Below are 27,119 nucleotides of genomic sequence, written 5' to 3'. Positions count from 1 at the left end.
GTAACATGACACATCATGGCAGCTGCTTGTCATAACCAACTTAAAACACCTCCTAAGCTCACTGTATTTTGATAAATACAGGCCAACATCCTGACTGTAGCATCTATGGTTAGCATTAGCGCCAATTACGCTATTTCCTAGACTGCTGAAGCGCCTTTTGTTTTGGAAACCGGCCCATACCCCCAGCTGCCTCTCAGCAGCGCCCCCCGCTGCTCACCCTCGGTATCTGACAGCAGGGTACTCCTTCAGGGTGGCACAGAGCGTGGCGATCTGCTCAGCCAGCCTCTCCATCACCGGGTTCTTCAGCTGGGTCTTGTGGGGGCTGTAGAAGCTGTGGAAGGCGTCTGGATTGTCCAGAGAGTACACCTGCACACACAAACATGCACACATCGTAAACAGCCTGTCGCCTTCCTGCTTTGGTAAACATGAGCTTTTCCACCACGTGCCACGATGTGAAGCTTGATTTGATCATGCCAACAGATTTTCAGCATCATGCAGAGTGTGAAGCGCTCTGTGTTAACTACAGCAGGTCACTGTGGACAGAAAGCAGGTTATCTGCTGGAAACCAGCTGGAGGTGTTGTGTTAACATCCAAAACAGCTCCTTTAAATATTCTCTCCTCTCTCCTCTCTGCCATCTCGTTTCCTCTCCTTTCTTTGTTTTTCATCCTCCTTGTCTCAACTCTCCTTCAATCTCTTCTCCATTGTCTGTCTCCTCTCCTCTCTCATTTCCTTGTTTCCTCATCTCTGCCATTTCCTTTTTCTTCCACCTCCTTCCACCCTCATGTCCTCATCCTTCTCTCTTTCCTCTAATATCCTCGTTAAACCTCTCCTCTACTCTGTCCCCTTTCCTCTACTCCTGTGTCCTTGTTTCACCTCCTCCCTAAAAATCGCTTTCCCTCCTCTCTTGTCACCTCACCTCCTCTCCTCTGTCATTTCCATGCTTATCATCTGTATTTTCTCTTTTCTCATCCTCTATACTTGTCTACTTCCCTGTCCTCTCTTTTATGTTTTCCTGTCCTTGCCTCTCATTTCATTGCTCTCTCTTCTTCTCCTACAACCCTCTTTCCTAGCCTGGCCTGTTTTGTCTCCTCTGTTCTTCTTTCCTCGCTTCCTTTCCTGTCTCCTCTCGTGCATCACTCATTACCACTCCCTCCTTCCACCCCATCTGTCCACGGTCACATGCTGCTCTGCAGAAGGGTCCCTATGTTAGCTTAGCTTCCATTGGCTATGCGGAACCTGACTCATCCAATGGGACGAGAGCATCAGGGTGTGGGCGGGGCTATGTGGCAGCGCTTTGCCCGGAGCAGAAAACCACCGACTCTGAATTAATCATAGTAGACAGGAGAGGAGCAAAGCATTGTGGGCCAAGCAGCATCTTCAGAATAGTGTGTGTGTGAGAGAGGGAAGGACAGGAGGAGAGATGTTGGATGTAGAAAGAGAGAGGTGGATGGAGGCAAAAATGAGGAAAAATATGAATGGAGGGAAGGAACAAAAAGCTTGATGGAGAACAGTGAGCAGAGAGAACACAAGCGATGTGCGAAGGCAGGGATGGAGGAACAGCGAGATAAAACAACAGAAATCATAGAGAGGGAGGAGGGAGGAATAACATGTTGGAGGCAGGAATTTGGAAATACAGCAAGGGTAGAGGAGCAGGTGGGAGCGAAGTCGACATGACAAATGTGAGTCGTTCTGGAACAGTCTGGCATTAAACAGAGCGACTGGTGAGTCAGCAGCATTATGCCGAGCGACCACCTGAGCGTGTGTTTGTGTTCGTCTTTTTCATCCACCCCGGACTCTAACAACCAATAACCTCGCTGTTACTATTCCTGTCTGCGTCCTCTGCAGCATCCCTCTCCTCCTACCAGTCTTAATCGATATCTCGCCGCTCTCGCTCTCGCTTTCTATCCCTGGATCTCTCTCTGGTTTTCCCCCACAGTCGTTAACAACAATAAAAGTGAGACAGCTCTCACTACGATAGGTGAGTTCAGGCAAGAAAGGGAAAACAATCCAGGGGTGTGAAACTGTGTGAGTTCACAAAGACAGAAACATGCATATGCACTGGTTTTGTCCCATTTATTACGACTTTTGTATCCATGGTTCTGTTTTCTAAATCTCTGTTAGAAATCATTGTGAAACATGATGCACAAGCTGCAACCAGGCTGCAGAGCTACATCATTGCCTAAGACCATTCTGCACAGCTGTATGCTCACCTGAGACTCGTAGGGCAAGAAGGCGATGTTGATCTCCGTCAGAGTCTTGATGGTTTTGGAAGCGCGGCTCTTCACCAGCTCATTGAACAGAGGATCGGGGCAGGCTGGAGAATATGAGAGAGATAATTTGTTTGCATGACATTCACAGACAAAAAAACACTTAAACACCACTGAGTTTGTTCTTGGTACAACATTTCATTGACTTATGGAGTCAGGAGATAATGTTTACCTGCATTTCCTCAAACATTCATCTAGTCGCCTTTTTGGCAGATTAGGTTACGATATTCTCACAAACATCACTCATCCATCAGCTGACAGGATGGAGCAGCAGAGTCCTATGTGAGCACCATCTTACTTACTCAGAGACATTTACAGTAAAAGGTGACTATAGCTTCATAGTGGCTCCAGTATTTAATAAGTGAAGCTCATCTGTGTAATGCAGTACCAGAACACCAAAAACCCACAGCGGCTTCAAAGTAAGAGTCTTATCCCACACAACATGAGAAAACAGAAATTCAAAAGTAGAAAGGGACTGTTTGACTGTTCATTTATCAAATGAACCCATTTAATTTAAGTTACACTCCCTGTTTTTGTTACAGCAATTACAATTACATCCCCACAGCCATTTCCTCCCAGTTCACTGCTGATGCTGTGGAAACTTAACCACCAATGTACAAATCATTAACAGTGAGCTGGGAGGAAACCAGGGGGATGTGAGGACACTGCTGGGTGCTCCAGCAACAACAAGCAGTGCGCCCTCAAATATATAAAGAGGACAAGAAAGCAGTTTATCTTGGAAAGAAATAGTTACAAGGAGCTCTGAAAACAGCACTAGCAAAGAAAACAGTAACACAAAGAACAAAGAGCAACAGTGAATTGAATTCTGCAACACAAACAGACAGACGGTGTGTTACACACACTGTGCTTCATGTATATACTCACAGTCAGTGAAGAAAACATGAGCTGCCTTGTATTTAGCTGAATGAGGGTCTTTGAAGTCTGCGATGAGGGTGTGGACCGACTGAGGAGACAGAAACAGACGCCATCACAGTCACTTTGTAGAGTTCACACAAGTGTGTTCACTGCAGAGTGTGTGTGTGTGTGTGTGTGTATCAGAGTGTGCAGTTCAGTTCATCAGAGCTTTATCGCTATGACGTTAGCAAAGCCTTCCAGGGCGACCACTTCAGCTACATTCACAAATGACCACAGGGAGGAACACATTGAAACGTCTGTTGAAATCTTTGCTCAACGCACCAATAAAGCTTAAAACAACTGATCAAACACAGCAAAACAAAGTGAAGTGATTACCTGGGAAATAAAACTACTCATAATACCAACAAAGCAGCAAAAAATGAGGAGCCAACATGGGAAAACACATTGAACTGTTCTGAGCTCCTTCAAAATATGTTTATCTACGTCTCTTTATCGCTTTTTTTAAATTACCCTGACACTCAAGCGTCCGACTTTATCTTAACTCAATGTACATGATTTATTTTTCTTTCTTCAAAGCATACCATGTATTTCTGTCCTATCTGTGCTTGTTTCTGTCTTTAAAAAACCTGCATAACATATTTATGGTGCACTGCAACCTGCAAACATGGTGATACAGTGTTGCAGTGCAATACTGTGGTATTGCCAATAAAGCTAATTAAAATTAGAATCTGAATCAGAGAGAGAGAGAGTGAGAGAGAGAGGGAGGGAGAGATACCATGGAAACAAAGAAGTGTGTGTGTGTGATTTGCTGACTGAGTCAACAGTGTTTGGACACACAGCGGCTTCTCTGTTCTCTGCTAAAAACACCAACCTGCTGCCATAGACACACCTCCAAATATACACTATGAATAAGAGAGAGAGAGAGACCTTTTCGGTGGGTGTAATCAGGAAAATGGCCTCCAGGCTGGGAAGAGGCTCTCGTCGCTTGTTGATGTCCTCCACAACTAGAGAGGCAGAAACAGACATGAGCACATTTACGGAGGTGCGCACACAAACGACAGCAGAGCGCGCTGACAGCTGTGACCATCGTGACTTACTGGTGATGCCTTCTGTCATGATGTCTGTCATCTTGCAGCAGGACGACAACATCCTCATGCTCAGCTGGTCCACAATCAGCGCCTGGCAACAGGAAATAAGACGGTGACTATACAAACAAAGTTTATTACTCGCATGTTGCTAACAATAAAACTGTCTCATTCAAATGAAGAGAGAATTGAGAATTGAAAATATCTTTCAACTGATATCAGCAGTCGGTTTTATTTTAATGTGAAAAACAAATCAAATGAAAGTCTGTGTGATAAAGGAATAAATCTCGATTTAAGTTCTTAGTTTGTTGCTTTTACGGATTTCAATTCATTTCTTCATTTTGTTGCCTTTTAACACGATTTAAGATATTTCTTAGTAATCTTTGTGATTGATTGTTTGAAACATTCTGCAGAGCCCAGCAGGAGAGCTGCATGTCACCGTTCAAGACTATATTTGACTAATAGATTATTTGGCTGCGTGTTGCACCACTCATATTCATTTAAAGAAATGAGAAGGGCTTGGATTGGGCCACTGGCACAAAGTATAGACTATCTAGATTTCTGTACACTGTAACTGTATACTGTTACTACTCAGTACCGCAGGATGGAATTAATATAAGTGTTGCGCAAAATCAGCTCAGTTTCCTCCCTAGACAATCTTGGGTTTTATTTTCCATTGACTTTGTCTCATGTGCATGTGATTTCTTTGTTGTAAAGCACTTTGATCTGTGTATCTTGTATGAAAGCTGCTATACTTATGAAGATTATGTTATATCTATTATTAACATCTTACCTTCCATTCTCCCTTCTTCTTCACCTTCTTGATAACATCATTCATAATCTCTGTAAAAGAAAACAAGAGTAAAGATCAACAGGAGTCTGAGCTGATGAGCAAAGATGTTTTAACAAATGCAAACATGACGAGGCACACACACACACACACACACACACACACACACACACAGGGACAAGTGCTATTCTCCACAATAAGTTGATCGGCACACTCAGAGCTGAAAGCCGCAGCTCCCTCTTATTTGCATAAATAAATGAGGCCGTAAATAGCGAGATGGACATATTAAGGGGAATATAAAAAAACATTGGTTGTTCTGACATCTTTACGCAAGACTGGATGATTGTGTGTGTGTGTGTGTGTGTGTGTGGTCCACATATGGCTCCGTGATACAGTGCAATGTGTGCTCCATTTCTCTGAGTGTCCTGCTCTGCCACGCTGAGAGCTGACTTTATGGGATTTGAAATGCCCATTGCAGCCTCTGCAGAGTAGCAAAGACCTTAACATTTTATCAATCCATCCGTCCTACCCGCTTATCCTTAAGGGTTTCCAGGGTTGGTCATTTTAATTAAGAACAATCACTGAAGATCAAGGGACCAATAATGACAGTGGAGACAGTTCTTTATGTCCCGTCTGCACACACGGATCATACAGGAGAACATTCACTATGGAAGAACAACCTAATGAAGACTAGATTTTTGTGAAGTCTGCAAATTTGAGCAAAGCTCCACACCTGTGTGTGTTAATACGCTCCCCTGTTAAAGATCACTAGACATTATCTATTCTACAACATGAAGGTACTGCTTTAACTTTTACTTAACACTACACGAGTATACACTACAGAATGGAGTCAAAACACAAGGTCCTTACTCTTTGGGTTGAATTAGCTCAACTGACACTAATTCAACTAAACAACAGAAAATAACCTACAGTGGTCCACATTGTCCTGCCCCACTGGTAGAGATTTAAAATCCCATAATGCAATTCCTACAATGGAGGACAATAAAACGCAAAAGTCAAATATAGCCTCCGACAAGGTTAATGACCACAGATCTACACCAGTGGAATTAATCATCTCAATGAGGAGTGAATATAAACAGCGCTTTGTTTCTCAGTGATCTCAAAGATCCACAGAGGAACAATAATCCCATCCACTGTGAGGTCACGGCGTGACTGTTGTGTTTATGCCACGATGCTGATATTGGCCTGATCACTTTGCCAACCATCTGCCAGCCGTATTAGAATAAATCCATTTAGGGTGAATTACTGTTTAACATCATGCTGGATCGCTGTGGATATAAACCGCTAAACCCCACGGCCCCGGCTAAAACCTGAGGCCGCACAGATACTGATGGATTACCACAGATTAAAAAGGACTCGTACAAAAAAGATTACAGAGCACACATCAGACAAAGATCAGGAATGTGTTCATGTCACTGAACTTCTATGTTTTCTGCCTCCAGAACAACAGAGGGTGAATCCCAGGTGATGATGACACCAGCTGCTGATTGGCTCTTTTCACAGCAAGAGGGAGGAGCTGAAGGCCGCCAGTAGGATCCACAGACAGGATGGAATGAATGATGGAGGGGAGAATATACAGATAGCAGAAGTTATCAAACTGGGGGGAGCAGCTGAGAGAGAGAGAGACGTGAGGCAGAGATGTTGCGTTAGCTGGAAGGGAGAGTTTTGCCAGTTTATCAACACCACTGCAGCACTTATGACAGACAGCTCATGGAGGCAATCACTTTAAAATCTGTGGTGGCACCGACTGCTGCAGTTAGCATAAAAAAACAACAACACAGGCATAACTGAGTCAGATCTGAACACACACACGTGATACGCCTCATTTTAGACTGATTTAATCTGAGGAGCATCAAACCTGAAAACCCCTGATTTATAAGATGGAGGGACGGCTAGACACACATATAGACAGATACTGCATACAACTCAAAGCCTTTACTTATGTGTATGTATATAGCTCAAATGTGAATGCGCTTTAAAAGCAGCCTGCGTACTATGTGACTGAAATTTGACCGAGTGAATCCAGAAGCAGTGACAGACTCTGGCCTACACCTCCTGTGAGTCACAGGAACTGTATCTGACCTCCTGTGGGACATGTGATCTTGGAATAGTACCAATATTATTCTCACTAAATGACGGAGAGATTCCCAGACTCAGCTTCAGTCTATTTCCAGCATCTTCTGTGTCCTATTCTGCATGCTGCTGTGTCAGCACAGCGGCAGGGCCAATACACACCGAAACAACGCAAACAAAAACTGACACACAGGCTTTTATTTTATTAAGGGTCAAGTACTTTGACTTTGGAGCTGCTGATGAATCTGTGCTGAATGCTCACAGCAACAGGAGTGAAATTAATGCTGGTTCACTTTTATTCCTAAAAAGTCGACTTGTTTTTCATCCAGCGGCGGCTTGAGGCCACAGGATGAGACGCTTCTAAGAAACAAAGAAGCAGCGGGGATATCCGTCACTCGTTTTCCTTTTTCCTCTGCTGCTGCTCTACGCAAAGGCAATTTTCTGATAAAGCTTTTCTGATAAGAGCAGCTGCAGTCACTCAACTGATACATTAGTAAAATAGTGTTTTTTAACTGACTTTCCTAAGTTTCAAGATGTCACAAAGAGTCTCTTGCACAATAATGTCCACTCAACATAGCACTTAGTTTCTCAAAGGGCTACTTTCACACTGCACACTGTATTAAATCATCCTCTAAAGGTGGACTGAGGAGCAACAACACACCTTCTGCAATCCAAGGTAGTCAATGAAAAAACTCCAATGAATATCTTACAGATACGTGTCTAGTTTGGGGAAAATAGTATGAAAAGATTGTGGACTGTCAGGTTGTGGAGGCAAAATTAAAGCTGCACTATACAATATTCTTGTGCAAACAATAAATCGACTATAAAAAGGTGGCACTAGTAGTGATGAAGCCGCAGACGATCATCACCCCGCTCTGCAGTTCCCCTCACCTCTACACAGCATTTTAGTGTCTTTTAGCTCCCTGTTTTGGTTCTCTGGCCATCAGCCTCCACTCTCATTAACCTTGCAGCTGTTTACAGGAAATAAGCTCCGTCAACATCACCGTGCACTACCTCTCCAGCACCACACAGCAGATGGACAGAGCTGGTGCAGAAAGTGGAGCATTTAGCAGCTGAAGAGCCAGATATTTTTCTCACGATTTGGTATTGACCAAATCAGAGCTAAAAAGAGATACTGTGCATCTTCAGGAATTGTGTGAAATAGCCAAATTATTTATTTTTACCATGTTCAGAAAAGAGCTATTAAATTAAATTGATTATTTTTATACTTTCAGTTTTACTGGAGACAGCATTGTGAATGGGATAGAATAATATGACAGTATATTTCCAAAGTTACCCCCTCACGCCTTTCTGTCATCTCCTGTGTTCACTGAGTCGTGTAAATAACGAAACAATGTTGATGAATTGGAAAGTGGACGCTGCACACTCTCGCAGCTGATGGGAATGAAAATCAAAACCACTTCAGGAGGAGGCAGCACTGTGGATTTTTCCTTCCCGACCTCCTGATAGAGGCACAACAATACAAGAACGCACCAGTCAGACAGAAGGGAAGCGACCTGAAAAAACACAGCGCCACAGCTGTGTCAACCAAACAGGCAGAGTGCCACACAAACACACACCCAGCCAAACACACACGCACACACACTCTTCAGAAGCCTCATAATCCCTCTCACTTCCAGTTTAACAGGATACACATCCTCATGGCAGTGCGAGGACGAGAGAGAAGACAGTCCAGAGGTGCAAAGTTTTGTTCAAACCATGAAACTTAAACAAAGAAAATCAATTGGGAAATGCAAATAGTCAAAAATGCAGCTACAAATCATATGAGATTGCAGCCAGAGACGATACAAAAAGCAGATTTTTTTTCTGACAAAACCAATCTGACCACACTCATTTCATCCCAAAAAACGTTGCTTAGCCACTATAAAAAACAGGGTGATGTGCTGCATGATACTGCTGACTGAGTCGATGTACGCTACGGCCCGACTCTTCACATTATACAGCAGTGAAGAGCTGACAGTTTCTCGATTTGCCTTGCGGTTCTCCCCCCTTCGGGGACTTTCACCTATGAGTACATGACCCATTTTTTTTCTCTGGATCTCAGCTTCACAGCAGCATCACCCCTGAGGGAATCTGACACGCTGATCTTAAAGAGACAGGCAGACATTTAAGAGGGACTTGCCTGATATATCACGACAGCCTTTTCCGCCCTTCGCTTCAGTGACTGTTTCAACTGTGTTTGTCAAAAAGACACTTGAAGCGTCACTTGTAGGGTGTCAATTTAAGAGAGCCATTGTAACAAACAAAAATAGACTATTACTGTAGTCAAGGTGAGGTTAAGGTAAAGGTTCACCAGAGCGAGGTAACTGCTGGCGTAACTTCACAAGTTACTATGGTCTCCTACAGTTCCATATCTTCAGCACTGATTTAAAATTAAATGCATTAAAAAATATGGCCGAGACATGAATTACTGCATGAGAGTGCTGATCCTGAAACGCAGAGCTCGCCTTCTTTCACTGCCTGATATTTAGTGTGCAGCCTGGCCAGACAGGCCTGCAGTTACATAACACGCCGACCGGCCCCAACCAGCGCAAGTTAGACAAGCAGACAAAAGATCGTGAGCCTGTATCCTTCATCCAGTCAGAGGTCAGAGGTCATGCAGGCTGAGGAGGGGTGCAGGTCACCCAGCTATAACAGGAAATGGACTGATGTGAAGACCTTTTCCCATGATCAGCACCAATGGGTGACGGTGCACAGGAGCAGAGAAAAGGTCAGAGTCATGAGATCTGAGGACAAAGGCAGCCTGCATGCATGTAAGATAAGATAAGATAAGATATAGTTTTTATATGTCTGAAATACAGTAGATATATAAAGATAAGGGACTGTCTAATTCTCATGACATTTATATAAACTTAACGAAAACTGAGCAGATGCAAATGACACATAAGAGGCCACATGGGCTGTATGTCAACAGCTTAGGCCTGGCTCAGCCCTTTATATTTTCAAGGCTGGTGAGCCTAGCAATGATAACACGGAAACAGCTCACATATCACTATGCTTTTAATGTCTCGAGACGCCAGATTATTACCTGCTCAGGCACAAACATCTTGTGTACAAAGGTAAAAAGATCAACCACAGTAACATGCAAAAGAAGTTTTGGCCAAATGATTTTCAACCCACTTGTGACACACATGGAGTTGTCAGCCACCTCTGTTCACCTGACAGCAAGGAGCAGTGGGTGATTCGAGGGGGATGAGGGGTTTTGTTAGCAAAATGTCCAAAATGTATCCCCCTTGTTGACCTGCCATCCCTCCTTTCCAATCTGTAGCAGCAAAGACAGGGCAGGGGCAGAGGGGTTGTTTAGTTGAATATGTTAGTGTTGCCGCCTGACTCATTGATCCTTTATCTGACTGAGGTTTGTGTAAGTTAGAATCTATGGCCCCGACCACGGCTCTGAAATATCAGTAGCCTAACTGTGCTGCGTATTGATAAATCCATGGTGCTGACGTGCAGACACATTTGTAATTGCACCTTTTTCTCTCTGTCCCTGTCAGTTTCATCTTGGATCTACGATATTCTCTGAACTAACTATAAATACTAAAGACTACGATTCATATACTCTATAAAGTAGCGTCTCCTTTGTGATCACAGTAACAAGTAGCAACGTATGGTCGCAGAAGAGTGAGAGGATCATACAGACACACTGCTGCCTATCGTATTCTCCTGAAATTCCTATTTTTCTATGATCATTCAGTAGCATTTGTGCTGCTTAAAAAAACACCCCCAGACCACGCCACCTCCATAACTAAATATTTGAGGGGAGACATGACTACAGATATCCCCCCTGTGTGGTCTGCAGGGTGTGTTTTACCTCTGTACCACCTGGATGTTAAAGGGTTTTCCAAACTAGCTGAGTAATGCTACTGCTAGTACTGTGAATGGTGGATGATGTGAGCAGTGACCAGCTGGTCAGTGTCAGCATGACTAGCCAGAAACCAGGCTTGCACATATTTCCATACATCTTTCTTCAGTTTGTACGTATTATTACACACAGTTCATTCAAAATACTGCATTTATTCACACACAAATGACCACTTAAGAAATGAAATTTTTAAAGAATGTGAAATAGAATAAAACTTTTTTCTTGTGTAATGAGGTCGGTGACAACCAGTGGACTGATCAATGACTACTGTGCAAAACCAAGTGCTGTAACACTCCTACTGGACGCCCCCAGTTAGAACTATTTCAGTAGGTATGATATCATTGAACCGTTCTTTTCAGAAGAGAAGGCATCTTTTTCTTTTCAACATATTCAGCGCAGTAAGGGTAGAGGCTCTTTGTTTTCATATTAACATGGCAAAGAGTGCATAATGCGCCAATGAGGACATATGAATTGAGAAGTACTAAGAGATGGGAGTTATTTATTTGGTCAAAAACGTAAAAGTATTCCATTAAAAGACTCACATTGAAGACGCTTGACACAGGAAGATATTTTTACAGAAACAATGACTTAAAGATACAGTGAAGTCAATTCTTAAGCCGTGTCCCTGCATGAATTTGTCTCTTGCTATCTGTCAAATGTCAAAATATATGTGCACAGTATATAGCACAGTATATGTGCAATATATGTGCACAGTGGCTCATCCTGAACTGTAGGATTTATACATGAATTCAATCAAATGTCATTTGGGGCAACCAGCTAACCTCCAACCAAACCTTTCTGGAGGGCTGGAGATGTGTGTTGGAGTCACACAGCAAAAAACTGCTTCTGTTTCCAGAAGAGTGCGGTTGCAGCCTAATTTCTTCATTTCTAATACAGCAGGTGAAGAAGGTGTGGGTGGAGGCCAACAGTCCAACTCCAAATCACTGTGATTCTCCAGAGACTCCACACTCGCTACAGCAGACACATTATGAGCGATCAAATTAAATCCCTGAACGAATTCATCAAATCCCTTTTTAATTATCCCACAAATACTCCGTTTTGATTGGAAATGCAACACATTACGGAAGATTGGGGCGCTCTAACTGCCATTTCACTGTGACTTTATAGATGGATCACTTATCAAAATGGTCACTGATTCATCATTTTAATTAAACTGATTAATCAGCTAATTGTTTTCGTCTCTATTACAGACATACCAGTGCAGGAAGCTGCAAGAAACCAACGGCTTGATATGAAATGAATTAATTTATACATTCAAGCAGATTTGTTTGTTTCTGTTCAGTGCTGATAGAAAACAAGAGAGAGAGGGATTTAAGTGAAGCTTGGAAACAACTCATAGGTAGGCACAGTGCTGAAAATGGCAGACCATATATAAATGACTGGAGGAAGCGATCCACTGTGATGCTGCAGGCTGTAACAACCAGGCTGGAGCTCTCTCTGAAGCTCTGAGTGCTCTGCAGTCCACTCCATCTCAGCCGTGCCGCTAAATGCACAGCATGGCAGCCCAAATCAATATCATTTCGCATTTAAACCGTCTTACAGTGAAAACAACTACTTGACACATCCCGATCACGTCACGCTATCTTCGTCTATTTCCATCTCCTTAACGTGCGTTTCCTTGTTTTGTTTTTGTCACCGGAGGACGAGGGCGTCTTGGCTGACGCTACGCCGATCATCTATAAGTGGATATTTCTGCAGCGCTGTGTTAAAAATGTCTCCACTGCATGTGTGTGTATGTACGCAAAGGGAGGATGGAGAGAGCAGTCACGTGCTGCGGAGAAGAGTGGGAGGAGGAGGATGTCTGCCAGCTCTGACACAGCACTCTTCCTCGGTGAAAGGGAAGGGGAATTCATTACGATTATGAGCCACTGTGCATTGGAAAGCTCTATATCAGCCAGCCCTTCATGCTCTGTAACCACGGCGACATGACATTTCGGCATGGATTTATTTGAGGTCTGTGTGTGTGTGTGTGTGTGTGTGTGTGTGTGTGTGTGTGTGCAGCATGTGTATTTGTTGTGTGTGCGTGTGCTACACGGAGGCCCAGGGGCAGCAGGCACTGCGTCAGACGCTGAACCCAGACAAGTGTGTGATGCTCTGGTTCAGCGATGCTTCCAAGGTCAGAGGAAAGCTGTGTGTGTGTGTGTGTCTGAGTGAGTGTGTGTTTGTGTGCAACCAAATGCATGCATGTGTCCTTCCGTGTTTCACCTTTCTCCTTCCTTCTCTGCTACAAAGGCCTACACAGAAAGGAGTGAATACACACCAGCCTGCCTGATCCCAGGTACTTCCAAGGGAGAGTGAACTGACTAATCACAAGCAATCACACACTTAAAGGAATGGTTCAACATTATTTGCTTCCTTTCAAAGAGTTAAATGAGGAGGTCAGTATCCGTATATCTGTGTGTTAGGCACACAGCTAGAGTGAGCACGTGGTTAGCGTAGCTTAGCATAAAGGCTGGACAAAGGGGGCAAACAGCGAGGTTGGCTCTTTTGAAGGATTAAAAATAAACCACACCAACACCTCTAGAATACAGTAATTAACAAGCTGAGCTGTTTATTCTATACATAAAGTGATGTGCAAAAACATCAATCAATAATTTTAAGGGGAGTTTATCCATCTGCTCAATACTCCTGTCCTGTGCCTCCTGCTGTAGTGCACGTTTCCACATACAATCACCACTGACAGGTTTTGATTTTAACAATACCAAACCAGGCACACTCGCTGTGACACCAAGACCCCGGGAATCTGCCTAGTCACTGTGCCAGGCTTTTGTTTGCCTAGAAACTGAGCTTTTGGCCGAGCCAGGCTGGCTGTTTTCCCCTACTTCCATCTATCTGCTATGCTAGACCGGCCACGTCCTGACTCCAGCTCCCTGCTTGATGCAGACTTGACAGTGGTATCAATCCCTTTTTCTCATTCTTGTCAAGAAAGCAAATGAATTTATTTCTCAAAATGTCAAATTAGCGCTTGAATGGTTTCAAAGTCAACAACAGACAAGACTGAAAGAAACACTTAAAACTGTACCAGTGGGTGTAAGACTGTGACGTGTAATCACAGCTGGGATATTACTGTGTGTATGCTGAATGCTGAGTGCTGATTGGACAGCGCTACATGTGCAGGATGAACATTATGACCCTGTGGTCAGAGAAATACCGCAACACTTTATGACATGGTTGGATTTACAGGATTTTTGCAGAAATGTGATGACGTCAATTGATTTTTAAGATACATATTTCAGTTGACGTTCTGATTTGGCTACTTAATCTATAACGACTTCCACACTTCAATTTCCCAAAAATGTACTACATCAGTATCATGACAGGAAATGACATATTCTGTGAAACAAGACTGTATCCATATAACCCAGCCAGCCTCTTGAGAAACACAAAGGCACATATATGGCACAGTGTTGAACTCTGAATGTTAAAAACAGGATATTTCTTTTTAATCGCAGGGTTTCAGTTTACCAGAAGAGCTGGTACTGCTACCAGCCTGGGTTATTGCTGGCCGCTCAGATCCTCATCATTCAGCTTTATTCTCCTTCTGTTGCTCTCTGAGACTGATGCTCATACACAGTCATGAAAGGGGAGGGTGAAGCTCTGCTTGCTGCCCATCCCCCTCCTTCATCCTGGCTGCTACATCCACTGCTGCAGAGAGGACCCATGATGGTGTCGCCCTCCCTTTTTGCCCCCGCCACCTCCACCAATCCCATCAAAGCTTCACCTCAGCCAAACAGGGCACAGGTGTTGCCTGCCGCGTCCCTGCCTTTACCTACTGGGAAACATGCGCGACTGTTTATATTGTTCAGGAAAAGTGGGTTATGTAATTGCAAGTCACAAGGCCTAAGTAATTAAATAATGCAGAACATTCAAGATTATTTGGCATGTGAAGCTGAATTGTATAATGCTGTAGGTGCGCAGATAACGTCTCATGGCCTTATATCAAAAAATGTTGGCTTATTACAGAAAAATCTCATCATTAGCAAAACCACCAGTGATGCAGAGCATTAAAATTTTATTTCTCACCTCAACCACAATATAGCACTAAGGCAAAGAATATTTCCTAACAATACATTAAAAAAACCTGCTTTAACGCCACAGAAGGCTGGCCAATCATTCAGTGTTATCAATCTTATCATGACAGTATGATCATATAATGTTATTGATTAACACAATTCCATTGTTAAAATCAACAATTCCAACAAACTAATCAAAAGCTAACAAAGTGAATCCATAAAGGTTTGGTTGACTTGCAAAGTTTTTGTTTCTGATAACTGGAATGTAAATTTGATCACTGTGTGCGTGAATTTGTCTTATTTCTAAATATTGTGACATGACGGAAAAATGTTTTCATCCATAACATATTATATCATTCTTTCAGCCATGTCCTCAGTCCTGATGAAGAGTCACAGTTTTTATATAGCACAAATCACAGCAATGTTTCATGCTATTGAGTAGATAATTGAGGCTCAGCCTCAACATGAATTCACATTTTTGGGATTTAAATCAGTGGTGGTTCAGGCTCAACTCCTGCTCTACGGGGGAGGCCTGATTCCCAGCCAAAGCACAAACCCTCTCACCCTCCATCATATCACAGCAGAACCATACTGTACCTCTGTGTGACTGAGGAGGTGGATGCCTATCTATATATGAAGGAGCTGGGGGGCCCAATTATGTGCAGCAGGACACGTGAAAAACATGATGCGCCACTGACCCTGGTGGGATTTAAGGAATTTAGAGATTCATCAATCTAACTGAGAGAGTGAGGCATACGAGCTAGTGGGTGCATTTCTGTAGTGAAACGAGAAACCGAATCAATAAGCTGAACAACAGACATGAAATGAAGCAAATCCTGCAGCACGGGCAGGGCACGTTCCCGACAATGAGGAGAGCGTGCAGCCGAAGACATGACGGAAAACGTTAGTGATGCATTGGACACCTGGATCCGCATCAAGCCGTCTCTTCGAGTCTTTACTATAAAGGCCTGTCTGGCATTGTTACGACCACCAACACTTGCACCCAGATGACCCTGCTGAGGAGAATCGAGCTGCGCCTCCATGTTCCGGCCTGCATCAGCACCACACAGCGACACCGCCGGAGCATCCGCCGACATAAACGAGTCTAAATGATAAAACCAGAGTCTGCGGCGTCCTAATGATACAGGAGTACACAGGCTGGGTTTAATCGCAGGCGCACCGACAGTATAGGGCATGAAGAAGAAGAAGATGATGATGATGATGATGGTGAAAGGGCATTCGCTCATCGTTAGTGGACGGCGGCCTGTGTACAGATAATGCGGAATTTCTTGCATGGCGGCCTTTTTTAAGCAACTTTCTTCGCCTTGCGTACAATCCGCCATTAACGTGGAGCGCAGCCGACAGCAGCTTGGTTCACTTCTGAGGCGCTCCGGTTGAGAAAGGGTGTTTTACGCAACCATCAGAGGGGTGAGGCACTGCTGAATTCAGGGAATCCCGTGGACGGAGAGCGTTATAACCAGCAGCATTAGATTACTATTAGATTATTGGCTGTAATTAGCTGACCAAGGCGTGAGAAGCAGGAGTCTGCGGCATCTTAGCGGAACAATATTCAAGAAAAGGCACAGTTTGTGGTACAGCTCCGATGCAGCGCAGATTATTCCTGAAATAAAACGCTGATCGAGGCTAAAAGGACGTATGTGGGCTACATTTGCCTCCAGGATCTCTGCATCCTTCTGGAGACAGATGCCTACGATTTCTCTTGTTAAAGCCATTTCCAGGTCTCCGCCGCGTGAAATACAATTGCGCATCCGCAGCGCAGGAGCCCAGCGAGCCAAACCTGCCTCTGCGGGTTCTCTACAGTTCCCTCACTGCACGGCCGCGGTTTACAATGGGATACAATGCAACAGCACCACCTTCATCATCATCACCATCATCAGCCAGATGCACTAGCTGACACCCGCATCCTGTAAAAAAAACACGCACCCACACGCAAACGCAGCCCCATCTCACCAAATTCGGAGCAACATCATAATAAAAGAAAGGATCTTACTTTCGCCGACCACCGCCTTTAATCCGATAGGTGCCATGATGCTGCTGAGTGTTGCACTGAGTGTTCACCCTCTGCTTCCTCCCTCTCTCTCTCGCTCTCTCTCTCTCTCTTCACATCTCTGCGGAGGAGCCTCCGGTTGGAAACGTCACTGCGTATCCTTCCGCATCAGGCGCTCATTGGTGCTGCTGGACGTGCGGCTACAACTGCGACTTATTAGCTTCAGCAATTTCTCACTACAGCCTCGAAGGCCACCTGCTCCTAAATCCCTCATCAACGTTTTAATGGGTGGAGAATATCAGACTGCAGTCAATGATTCTTGACATTATTGAATGTGGTTATAAAAAAAAGCAACAGTGGAAATTCCCAGAGCCCAATGTGATGTTTACAGTCTGGTTAGTTTCCTTAAGAACCAAAGCCAAAATATATTTATTTTACAGAAATATTAAAGAGGAAAAAAACGTTTGAGAAGCTTAAATTATTACTGGCATTTTTGCTTGATAAAAGAAATTCATCACATCAATAAACTTCTAACCAGTTATTACCTGTTACCTGTTACCTGTTAGCGCATGATGCACTATATGAAGTACAAGTGTAAACATTTGCTGATTTTCTTAACATCAAGCCCAGGACGAGCTAATGGAGATGCAAATAAACAATAAGCCTCTAACTCGCTGACTGGCAACATTATAATACGGACATTATGAGAAATGGTTTTCACACTGAATTTGGCATTAATCAAAGATAAAATTGCGCATGTTTTTTTCCGTTAAAGGTCGACCTATTTCACACCTATATATTTCATATATAGAAAATGCAGTGTGTAACCGGACTTGTATCGCAGGCTGAAGGTTGTGAGTGAGGCGCTCTGCAGCGGCTTCAGGCCCGGGGCGAGAAACAAAGCATCCACAAGGGGGCAGCATGCATCTTTCTGCAGGAAAGGCATCTGTCTGTGAGCATGGTGAGCGCCTGTCTAACGCTGCAAAACCTGTGACAGCATTCAGTTTATTTTAGGCTTCAGGAGTAGTATTCAAGTGTCATATTCATAACTTAGAAATTTGTCGCTAAATAATGGGGCTGCACGTAAGTGACACTCACACACAGCAAAGAAGTATGCTGTTAGTCCATTAATCTCTGGTTCAGGCCACACCCTTGGCAGGGCCGACTGAACACGTTGGACCAGTGATGACTCCCAGAGGGTGTGTCCTGCCACAGTGAAGCAGGCCAGTGTTCACCTCCTCCCGCCCCTCACCGGCGGGGAGTTGTCACCTCGCCTCGGTCCTCCTACTCTGCTCCTTGTAGGCTCGCAGCAGCGCCCGAGTCGTGCGTCTCTCGGGGGGGCGAGTGAAGCATTTCATCTGAGACCGCTGGGTTATTATTATTATTATTATTAATCCCGAACACCAGTTGCGCGGATATTTGCAGGATCTGTGAGGTGCTCCTGTAGCCATGGGGGACGTGGTTTCCTCTCACCTGGATGAGAGCAGGCGGGAGATGATTACAGGTAAGAGGGGAGTGCTCCAGCTGCAGCCGGAGGAAGAACGGAGACAGTTTCCCACAGGCTGAAGGTCCTTCAAAAGTTGTTCATATGTTATTCATATCCGAAATTGAAACTTTCCTAAGAGTTTATAACAACGTAATAGAGCTTTTATATATTCTTTTTTCTTTCTTTGACTTGGTGTTTTAGAAATAGTTTATTTCTTGATCATCATTCATTGAGCTTCCAATCTGCTGATTTATTTTGCTCTTATAAACTCATGCACTGTCAACAGGTCCAGTAAAACAGCAGCTCTCACATTCAGCGCGTCTGCAGCTTCTTTACAGCTCTGATAAGGCGTTCTCTCTCTCTTCTTGTCAGAACTGTCTGAAGCCTTCATGCTAATGTGCTGGAGATCAGACAAACTGTGTTTAAACTGAGCTGTCGGACTGACCTGCAGAGAGAGATCCACTGAAATCTCCCTGCATGGCTTGTCTCAACAAATCTGATTACATTTTCTTAATGCGGTGTTAAAATACATTAAATTGATGCCTGCAGACACCCAGTTTTTTATATAAACCTCCCTGTTTCATTTGGGAACAAAGCTTCTCTTTCATGTCAGTGTATTGTTGCTCAGCTCTGCTCGAATAGTTCCCCTGAATCCCATCCCTGCTGCAGGCCTATTTCTCAGACATAATAAGTAGGTTTCCCAAAGGGGAGCATGTTTGTATAAGTTTGGGGCTGACTGCTATTTAAGTCTCAGATTGCTCCAGCCTCCCACTGTGAACTGTGCAGGTCTGTGTGATTATTTCAACGAGGCAAGCGAGCAGAAGGAAGAGGAGGAGCAGTGCACTGGCTGGAAAACGCATGAATCTGTAGATGCTTTCTTAAAATTATAAGAATGTCATTGCTAGATATAGTTTAGCGATGCATCCAAGGTCCAAAATACAACTCAGGAAAAGGGAGAGTCCTCTTTTTTATGCTTTTTTTTAGTTGGCATTTAGGTCCTCCAGACTTGTGCTCTGCATAAAACTGTTGATTCAGTCATTTTAGCCTCAGTTAGGATGTTCCTCGGCATTGCAGTCGCGTTTGTGTGCGTATGCTGGCAGGCATACTCGCACGAGGAAACCACTTCTGGAAACCAAAGATTATGTTCTTGAGGTCCAGAGACTCAAGTTTCTCTGTTGTTGTTGTTGTTGTTTTTTGTGAACCAGACACAGAAATACTACCAGAGATTTTTTTTTTAAGATAGGAAGAAGAAGCAAGCAATCTGAAGACATCATCTTGGGCTGTGGGAAATATGTATGATAGCCATTGTTCACAACTTTGTTTTACTTTTATAGACTAGATGATGAATTAATTACTGGAAAACACAATGCACAAGTTCATAGATATAGAAAATAAATGTTTTTTGCAGCCATAGAATTCAATGACACCGTCCTATATCTGATCCTCACTATAGGGAGGCGTCTAAAAATCCATGAACACATCAGATTCAGAATGAACTAAAAAGAGGCAAACAGGAGCAGTGTATTCTTTTTATGTGTCAAAACGATCTCATGATCCCTAATTAAAAAGTGTTGTCTTGTCAGAGAAGCTTTCTGCGAAATCTGTTTGTGATTGAAGAACTTAAAGCACAAAGCCCTGAACATCTGTATGCAGAGCCACCATCATTTCAAGATTTACCTAAAATTGTGCAATATTTTCTGCACATGAGGAAAAGATACACATGCAGAGTTGAGTCAGAGGAGGAGAAGCTGCAGAAGCAAAGCAGGTAGAAACATGTCACAAGATTAATAGCTGAAACTGCTGTCTGGCTCTCACACGCCCTCCCTCTGTCTTGTCTCTGCCCAGCTTTCTGTGGAGCTTTTGCTCTCTTCTTTGCATGTATGCAAACATGCACACATGCATAGGACAACAAATAGCATATCCTGTAAAGTTCTTTGAATCACAAGTAAACACTAGTGCTCCTTTGAAAAGGCTCACGTTTGTTCACTTCTGTCTTTGGAGTGGGTGTGCGCTTTTTACGTGTGTGGGTGAGTAATACCGACGTTGTGGGGACATAAATCTGTTTGCAGACACATTGTGGGGACTCGCCTTCCTTTTGGGGACAAAATGCAGGTCCCCATAATGTAAGTCATTACGTTTTAGGGTGAAGACTTGGGTGAAGGTTAGGGTTGGGGTTAAGGAAGTAGTGGTTATGGTTATGGTTATGGGAAGTCTCCAGGAAATGGCTGTAAGTCAATGTGATGTCCTCTGAAGTGATGGAAACACAACTGTGTGTGTGTGTGTGTGTGTGTGTGTGTGTGTGTGTGTGTGTGTGTGTGTGTGTGTGAGTGAGTGAGTGACGGCTACACAGCATGTCTGCATTGGGAGTTTTGTTTGATGTATGCACCTCCCAACGAGGTGATTTCTTCATCCTCGCTGCCCAAGCACATTCTCCCAAAATGATCTCCTCCCTTGTGAACCTACACAACACAAACATAATATGCACGGGCATGCACACACACACGCACACGCACACCCACCCACACATGCATGTACTGTACAAATCCAAATCATCCACCAACACAATCCATGTTTATCCATCCTTAATTGTTTTTTGTTTCACAACAGGCAAGGTTCTGTGCTTGTTTGCCCGCAGGCTAATGAAGGTAAATTCAGCCGTAATGAAGATCCTGCTGTTGTTTTCTCAAATATGTGTCACAGAACAAGACTTTTAAATGACAACAAAAGCAGTGCATGAATGAGACCAGCAGCTTATGGCAACAGCTCATTCTTCAGTCATGTGTTTTACCGGTTAGTAATAATAAAAAATGCTTCTGAAGAGATGATTTAACACCTCTCAAAGTTGTTATGCATGTTATGCAATGCTAATCCGACTTTGTGAAACACTCCTCGCGGCTGCTTCAATACAAACTGATCTCAGTTGTACTGTCAGATGCTGTGGTTGTGTAGCTGGGACCTTGCTTGCTAGTGCTATTGGATTACAGGCATGCACAGTATTTAAGTGAAACTGTCATAACCTCAGAAAAGCTTAAGTCCAGCCCTTCCTGTTGGCTAGCATCTGTTCTCAACTCAGTGGGTTTTGTCACTGAGGGCTTGTTGTGTTTTCTGTCTTATTCTAAGATGAATTATCACGTAGTACAGTGCACCACAGTAGATTTAGAACTTTTAACATGGATAAAAATAATGGTCATTTTGGTAGTATCAACAACACACAACTAAGTAGGTTTTAGACATTTGCTTGGTGTCAGAGATTTGCTGGAGCGTCCAACCTCAGATCGAGGAGCTGCAGCCCGGATTCCAGCCTGGACACTGGACCTACTCTTTACCCTGGCAGGGCTGGGAGTTTGTTCATCCAACGATGTGAGAGCTACGTCCGTATCCTCTGCAGAAAGTCAAACATATTTTCAGTGTGTTTTGGGCTCCACCAGGGTTTCCCCTTGACTTGACTGTGATTTTCATGGATAGAACCTTGAAGCACAGCCGGGGAGAGGACAGTGTCCAGTTTGGGACATTAGAATTGCTTGTCTACTCTTTGCAGATGATGTGGTTCTGTTGGCTTTTCAGACCGTGACCTTCAGCATGCATTGGGGCGACATGTGAAGAGGTAGAAATGAGAGTCAGCACCTGAAGTCTGAGGCCGTGGTTCTCTGCTGGAAAATGGTGGATCGCTCCCTGCAGGTTGAAAATGAGATGCTGCCCCAAGTTAAGGAGTTTAGTCTGTCTGTCTGTGGATGACAGGCTGACTGATGCAGCATCAGCAGTTATGTGGTCATTGTAACAGGCCTTGGTGGTGAAAAGTGTGCCGAGTCAACAGGAAAAACTTTCAATTTACCAGTCGATCTGCGTTCCATCACTCACCTGTGGTCATGAGCTTTAGGTAACTAAAGAGTGAGCTCATGGATACAAGCGGCCACAATGAGTTTCCTCTGCTGGTGGCCCATCGAGTTGGAGTGAGAAGCATCTGTAGACATCAAAAGGAACTAGTTGAGGTGGTTCAGAATATCATCAGGATCGCTCCAAGGTGTCTTCCAAGGACATTTTCAGGGCATATCCAACTGGTAGGAGACCCTGGGATAGACTTTGTATACAGTATAAAGATGTACTGTATATCACATGTCATCTTTCCCAGATCTCTAAGGCTGTGTTACAGTTATTTATTTGCTAGCAGCATGGCTGTTGGCTGGTCTGTTTTTCAGGTGCTTGGTACATCATTTCAGTCCAGACTGAAATATCTCAGCAACTGTTGGATGAATTGTCCCTGACATTTTGTACAGATGATCGTGGTTCCCAGAGGATGAATCCTAATGACATAAATAATCCCCTGACTTGTCCTCTGGCGCCACCACGACCGCTGTTATGCGGATTGCCATGAAATTTTGATTCCGACGCTCTTGCTTTGTGCCACTTTTGAATCCATCACTTAAATATATAAACATGATCCCTGCTTGATCTAATTTTAAGTTAGTTTGTAACCACATGGGAAATTTCAGCTTTAAGAACTGTGTTTTTCACAACTACTGTCAAGCTAAGAAATACCCTTCTCTGCATCATTTCTCCTGTGTTTGAGTGAAGGTATGATTGTCTGCTGGTAACAACTATACAATTCCTATTATAAGTCTGTTCATAGCAGACAATTGACAAAGGAAGGATGAAACAAGGGTTGATGATGATGTCATGAATTTGGGAATGATGTAACAGCGGGGTTGCAGGCTCAGTGATTTCAGGTGTTTGTGAGGCTAGGGGGCGCTGTCATTTTCCTCTATGGTTCTTCTATGATAAGAGAGCAAAAGGTACTAGCAAGTGAAGGGGCGGAGGGATATAACAGAACTTCAAGGCATGTCTATACAGGTTGAAACAGAGGGCTGAGTTATTTATGATGTGGTCTTTGTTCCCAAATTCCAATTTCCAAGTGCCCGAAAGGCTGTCTGTGTGCAGTTATCCAGTCTGCTGACTTTGGCAAAGCTAGACAAGCAGTGGAAAGTACCGACTCTCTGCACATTTGGAATGGAAGCCCCGTTAGCCAGCACTTATCTCGTGGAAATTTACGTTGGATAGAGTATTATCTGATATCCGCAATGAAAAAAAAGTGACAAATTATTTTAAACCACAAGTGCTGACAGATTTTTTTTTATCTTGTTCATACAAGACAGTATGCAGAAACTTGTGTCTTGATTGCACAAGATCCATATACAAAGATAGTAATGAGGGAAAGTACAAAAAAGAATGACTTAAAGCCAAATGCTAAAGATTTAGGTAGTCTTTTGCTGATGACAAAAGCGGTGTAAGATTTAACCAGGAATCTATCTAATTAAAGAATAAATAAGCAGGATTACAACTTACAACTTTCAGTACCTGACAGTTTACGATGCTCTCACATGTCACTAACGAGAAACTATTAATGTTTGATAACCAGCCCTTCTAGACAGTGGATTTCGGAGGAATAACTGCGTCAGCTTTCTCCCAATCTTCTCTAAACTGCCCACCCATCTCCTCCTGGCATGACGCAGTGTTTTTCATAAGTTTGTGTGTCTCTGTCCCCCTGTCTCCCCCACGTTCTCTCCCTGTCTATCCTGTCCTGTCAGCTCTTTCCTTCCTGCTCTCCCACTGCAGGCCGGCTCCCTCCTTCCTGTGTTGTTCCTTCCATAAACAGATCACAGTCAACACTGTCTGCTGCTGACTGAGCCAAACAAACTGATCGGCTCACTAACCGACTCTTCCAGCACTGGAATGTGGGAAAAGCTCACATCCCCTCCTGCAGGCTCTTGGACTAGTCACTGGGAAGCTGCTTGCAGACAGCGGTTGAAAAGAAATGCTGAGTCAAGTTGTGGAAGTGTGCAATACAGGAAAACATTGATTCAACCTAATTGATACCCATAGGAAGACTCCCTACTCTTCTTTTAGCCTATAAAATGTCTGAAAACGGAAAATTATTGTCATAATTTCCAAGGTGACATCTTAAATCTACTTATTTAGTGGTTTAGGCTAAATTTGTCAGGAAATCTGTATAAAATGATGAGTAAAACATTTAAAATGTTACTATTTGATGGTGCAGCCATGAAAACATTTGGCCTTGGCTTTGAATATGTAAGTACACCTGAAATGACACTTCAAAGAATATTCAGAAAGTCTGTCACCAGAATGTGCTCATTTGCAAAGCAGCATTTACATTCAGCTGGCTCTTGACTGCAGTTGTATTTTAACTATGCAAAAGCTTTCCATCCTGATATGTGATGTAAAGCGAACAGTGCTGATAACACGGGTTTGGCATCTCTTCAAGTGCTGCATAAGAGCCACAATGTTTTCCTCCTAACTTTAAATTTTATTGCATGGTGCTTTTCATGAAGAGCTGATAGCAGCGGTGAATGTTGTGGCCTTTTTTTGACGTAGTGAGACTTAATATAAGACAGTGTGTGTTCACAGCTTCCAACCTGCACTCAGCTAATATTTAACACAGAAATTTAAATTGCAGTTCTGATATGTTTTGCCCAAAATGGAGTTGATGAAACCCTCCTCAGAGATTCATGTGGAAATCCGCCACATGAATCTCTGAGTTCGCTGAAGGACTGTGTCGACTTCCTTGACCTCAAATATGTTCACCTGTAATGTTTCTCTCTCTTTAATTTGGTTGTTTTCTGAGATCGTGTGTCTGTGTGTGTGTCCTCCCGCAGCTCGGACCAGAGACGTGATGAGAGAGTTCGGCGACATCTACGAGGAGCAGTACGCAGTCGCTCTCTTCAACAGCGTCCGCTTTGAGATAGAAGGAGGGGGGGGTGCACAGTCACAGCTGCTTCACAGGAAGGCAAGTGCATTGTAATAGTGATAAAAGAGAGGTTCAAACCTGCTCAACAGACATAATGCTACAAGACTGGTTTTTATGTGAATCTTTGTCATTTCTGGAACATATAAGATTTGATAATATTTGTTGTCATGTCTTTAATGCAACATGAAATGGGTCTAATGACTTGGGCCTATTTTTATAGGTTTGGGCATCATTTAAATAGATTATGATAATATTGTACCCATCTGAAAACAGGGAAAACAGCAACATTGCTACAAGTGGACAACAAACACAAACCAACAGTTTATCCAGATTGTCTAAACTACTTTATTTGGAGGTAAATCTGAAAGTGAGCACACCTGGTCAAAGCTGAAGCAGGATGTCGGTCTGTAAACTCTGAGGGATGTTTATAGTGGACAATTTGGAGAATAATTTCACTCATCACCTTCCTTTTTACTTTCCAAATAAGTAAGGCGAACCTGTGTAGTCACCCGGCTTATCAACTTTTGGTGACGTCACCGTGTTCCCAGATCTAAGCACTCAACTTAGTGGGCACAATGTTATAATTACCGATGGAACGATGGCTAGAATATAAAATAAGTTGCAAAAACACATCATTATTGAACTTCAATCCCACAAAACTTCCACCTATGTAGATGCATTTTTCTGTTAGGGATAAAACTTCCTGCCCAAAAGAATTTCCTTTTTTACCCCTAATTTCACTTGCAAATTGAGTAAGGAAGAAATTTGATTGTAATGATCAAAATATCCACTCAGCATCACAGCTTAACTAACCTGAGTCTGTCAAGCTGCCTTTCTGCCATCATCATTTTGGAATCTAAGGTGGACAAATTGACACCGCTTTTTTTTAGCTAAACCATTTGCGCATAATATAAATTAAAGTGTCAGCTTTGTTAAGCAAAAAGAGTTTGATGCTATACAGGAGGTGTGAATGAGTTCATTCTTGGGGTCTGTGTACCAGGACATTACCCATCAAGCGAGCCCTCGGCTTTACCATTCTGTACGTTTTGTGTTCCTTTGCATCTCTTTGTTTACTGAATGTACCGGAGGTCCCACTTTTGTTTGCGTTTTCAATCGCTGCAGGAAAAGTGGAGCACATTTCACACATGAACAGAGATGCTGTTTGGAGTTCGTTTTCGGCAGTTCGTCTACTGTCCTCACTATGTGGAGGCCAGCTGCTCGTGTGTGCTTCTGACACAAACGCAAAATTATGCATATGTGAACAAACACATACGACAGGACATTTCTGCAAATGTATCTGTTGATGATTTTAAAATGTAACAAATGTGCAATAATATGCAGTAGTACACAAATCTGTCAGGGTTCTGTATTATAAATATTCCATTTGCACCACCAACACTGTAGTTTAAACCCCTGTTATTTAATTTATTTACTGTAGAGAGAGGCATGATCAGCATCAACCTATTTTTCATTCTTTTTTTCTTTTTACTGGAAGTCTTTCTGAGCTGGTCAAACATTTCTGTGGGCATCAGTGTTTCCTTAAAGTGAGAAGCCAAACATTTGGGTGCATAAGTACGTAAAATCAAAGTGAAAAGCTGTTTAAACTGATTACATCCTTGTAAACAATCTTGATGTATAAAGTCAAGATCAATAAAAACCACATCATCCAGAGGTCTACCTCACATCACTCATTCTTCCTGCTCTCTCCTGACACAAGCACTGGTGACTCAGTCACTCATGCACACAAATCCACATATGATTTTACATTTTCCAGCAAACCAACAGCAGAGAACCTGTTTTCTAAGACAAGCACCTTGTTATGTTTCAGCTCCGCT

The 27,119-nt window shown here is 43.2% G+C and overlaps 2 protein-coding genes across 3 annotated transcripts in view; one reads left to right on the top strand and one right to left on the bottom strand.

The window, feature by feature from the left end:
• stxbp1a (syntaxin binding protein 1a) overlaps positions 1–17,084 on the bottom strand; it is a 30,858-nt gene extending 13,774 nt beyond the window's left edge. For both annotated transcript variants that reach the window (XM_041959660.1, XM_041959659.1), the window contains exons 1-7: positions 17,042–17,084; positions 5,023–5,072; positions 4,242–4,323; positions 4,072–4,148; positions 3,154–3,232; positions 2,212–2,315; positions 218–366 (exon numbers count right to left, since the gene is read on the bottom strand). In XM_041959660.1, coding sequence (XP_041815594.1) covers positions 218–366; positions 2,212–2,315; positions 3,154–3,232; positions 4,072–4,148; positions 4,242–4,323; positions 5,023–5,072; positions 17,042–17,078 — 578 coding nt within the window. In that variant the 5' untranslated portion in view covers positions 17,079–17,084. The remainder of the gene's footprint in view (positions 1–217; positions 367–2,211; positions 2,316–3,153; positions 3,233–4,071; positions 4,149–4,241; positions 4,324–5,022; positions 5,073–17,041) is intronic.
• A 1,257-nt stretch (positions 17,085–18,341) lies between these two features.
• The window catches only part of niban2a (niban apoptosis regulator 2a), a 31,183-nt gene continuing 22,405 nt past the window's right edge, over positions 18,342–27,119 (top strand). Inside the window, exons 1-2 of the mRNA XM_041959894.1 lie at positions 18,342–18,542; positions 25,193–25,323. Coding sequence (XP_041815828.1) covers positions 18,488–18,542; positions 25,193–25,323 — 186 coding nt within the window. The 5' untranslated portion in view covers positions 18,342–18,487. The remainder of the gene's footprint in view (positions 18,543–25,192; positions 25,324–27,119) is intronic.

The sequence above is a fragment of the Chelmon rostratus genome, chromosome 19 (genome assembly GCF_017976325.1).
Source record: "Chelmon rostratus isolate fCheRos1 chromosome 19, fCheRos1.pri, whole genome shotgun sequence".
Classification (NCBI taxonomy): Eukaryota; Metazoa; Chordata; class Actinopteri; order Chaetodontiformes; family Chaetodontidae; genus Chelmon; species Chelmon rostratus.
The sequence above is the reverse complement of the archived record's forward strand: the minus strand, read 5'-3'. Positions and strand labels throughout refer to the sequence as shown.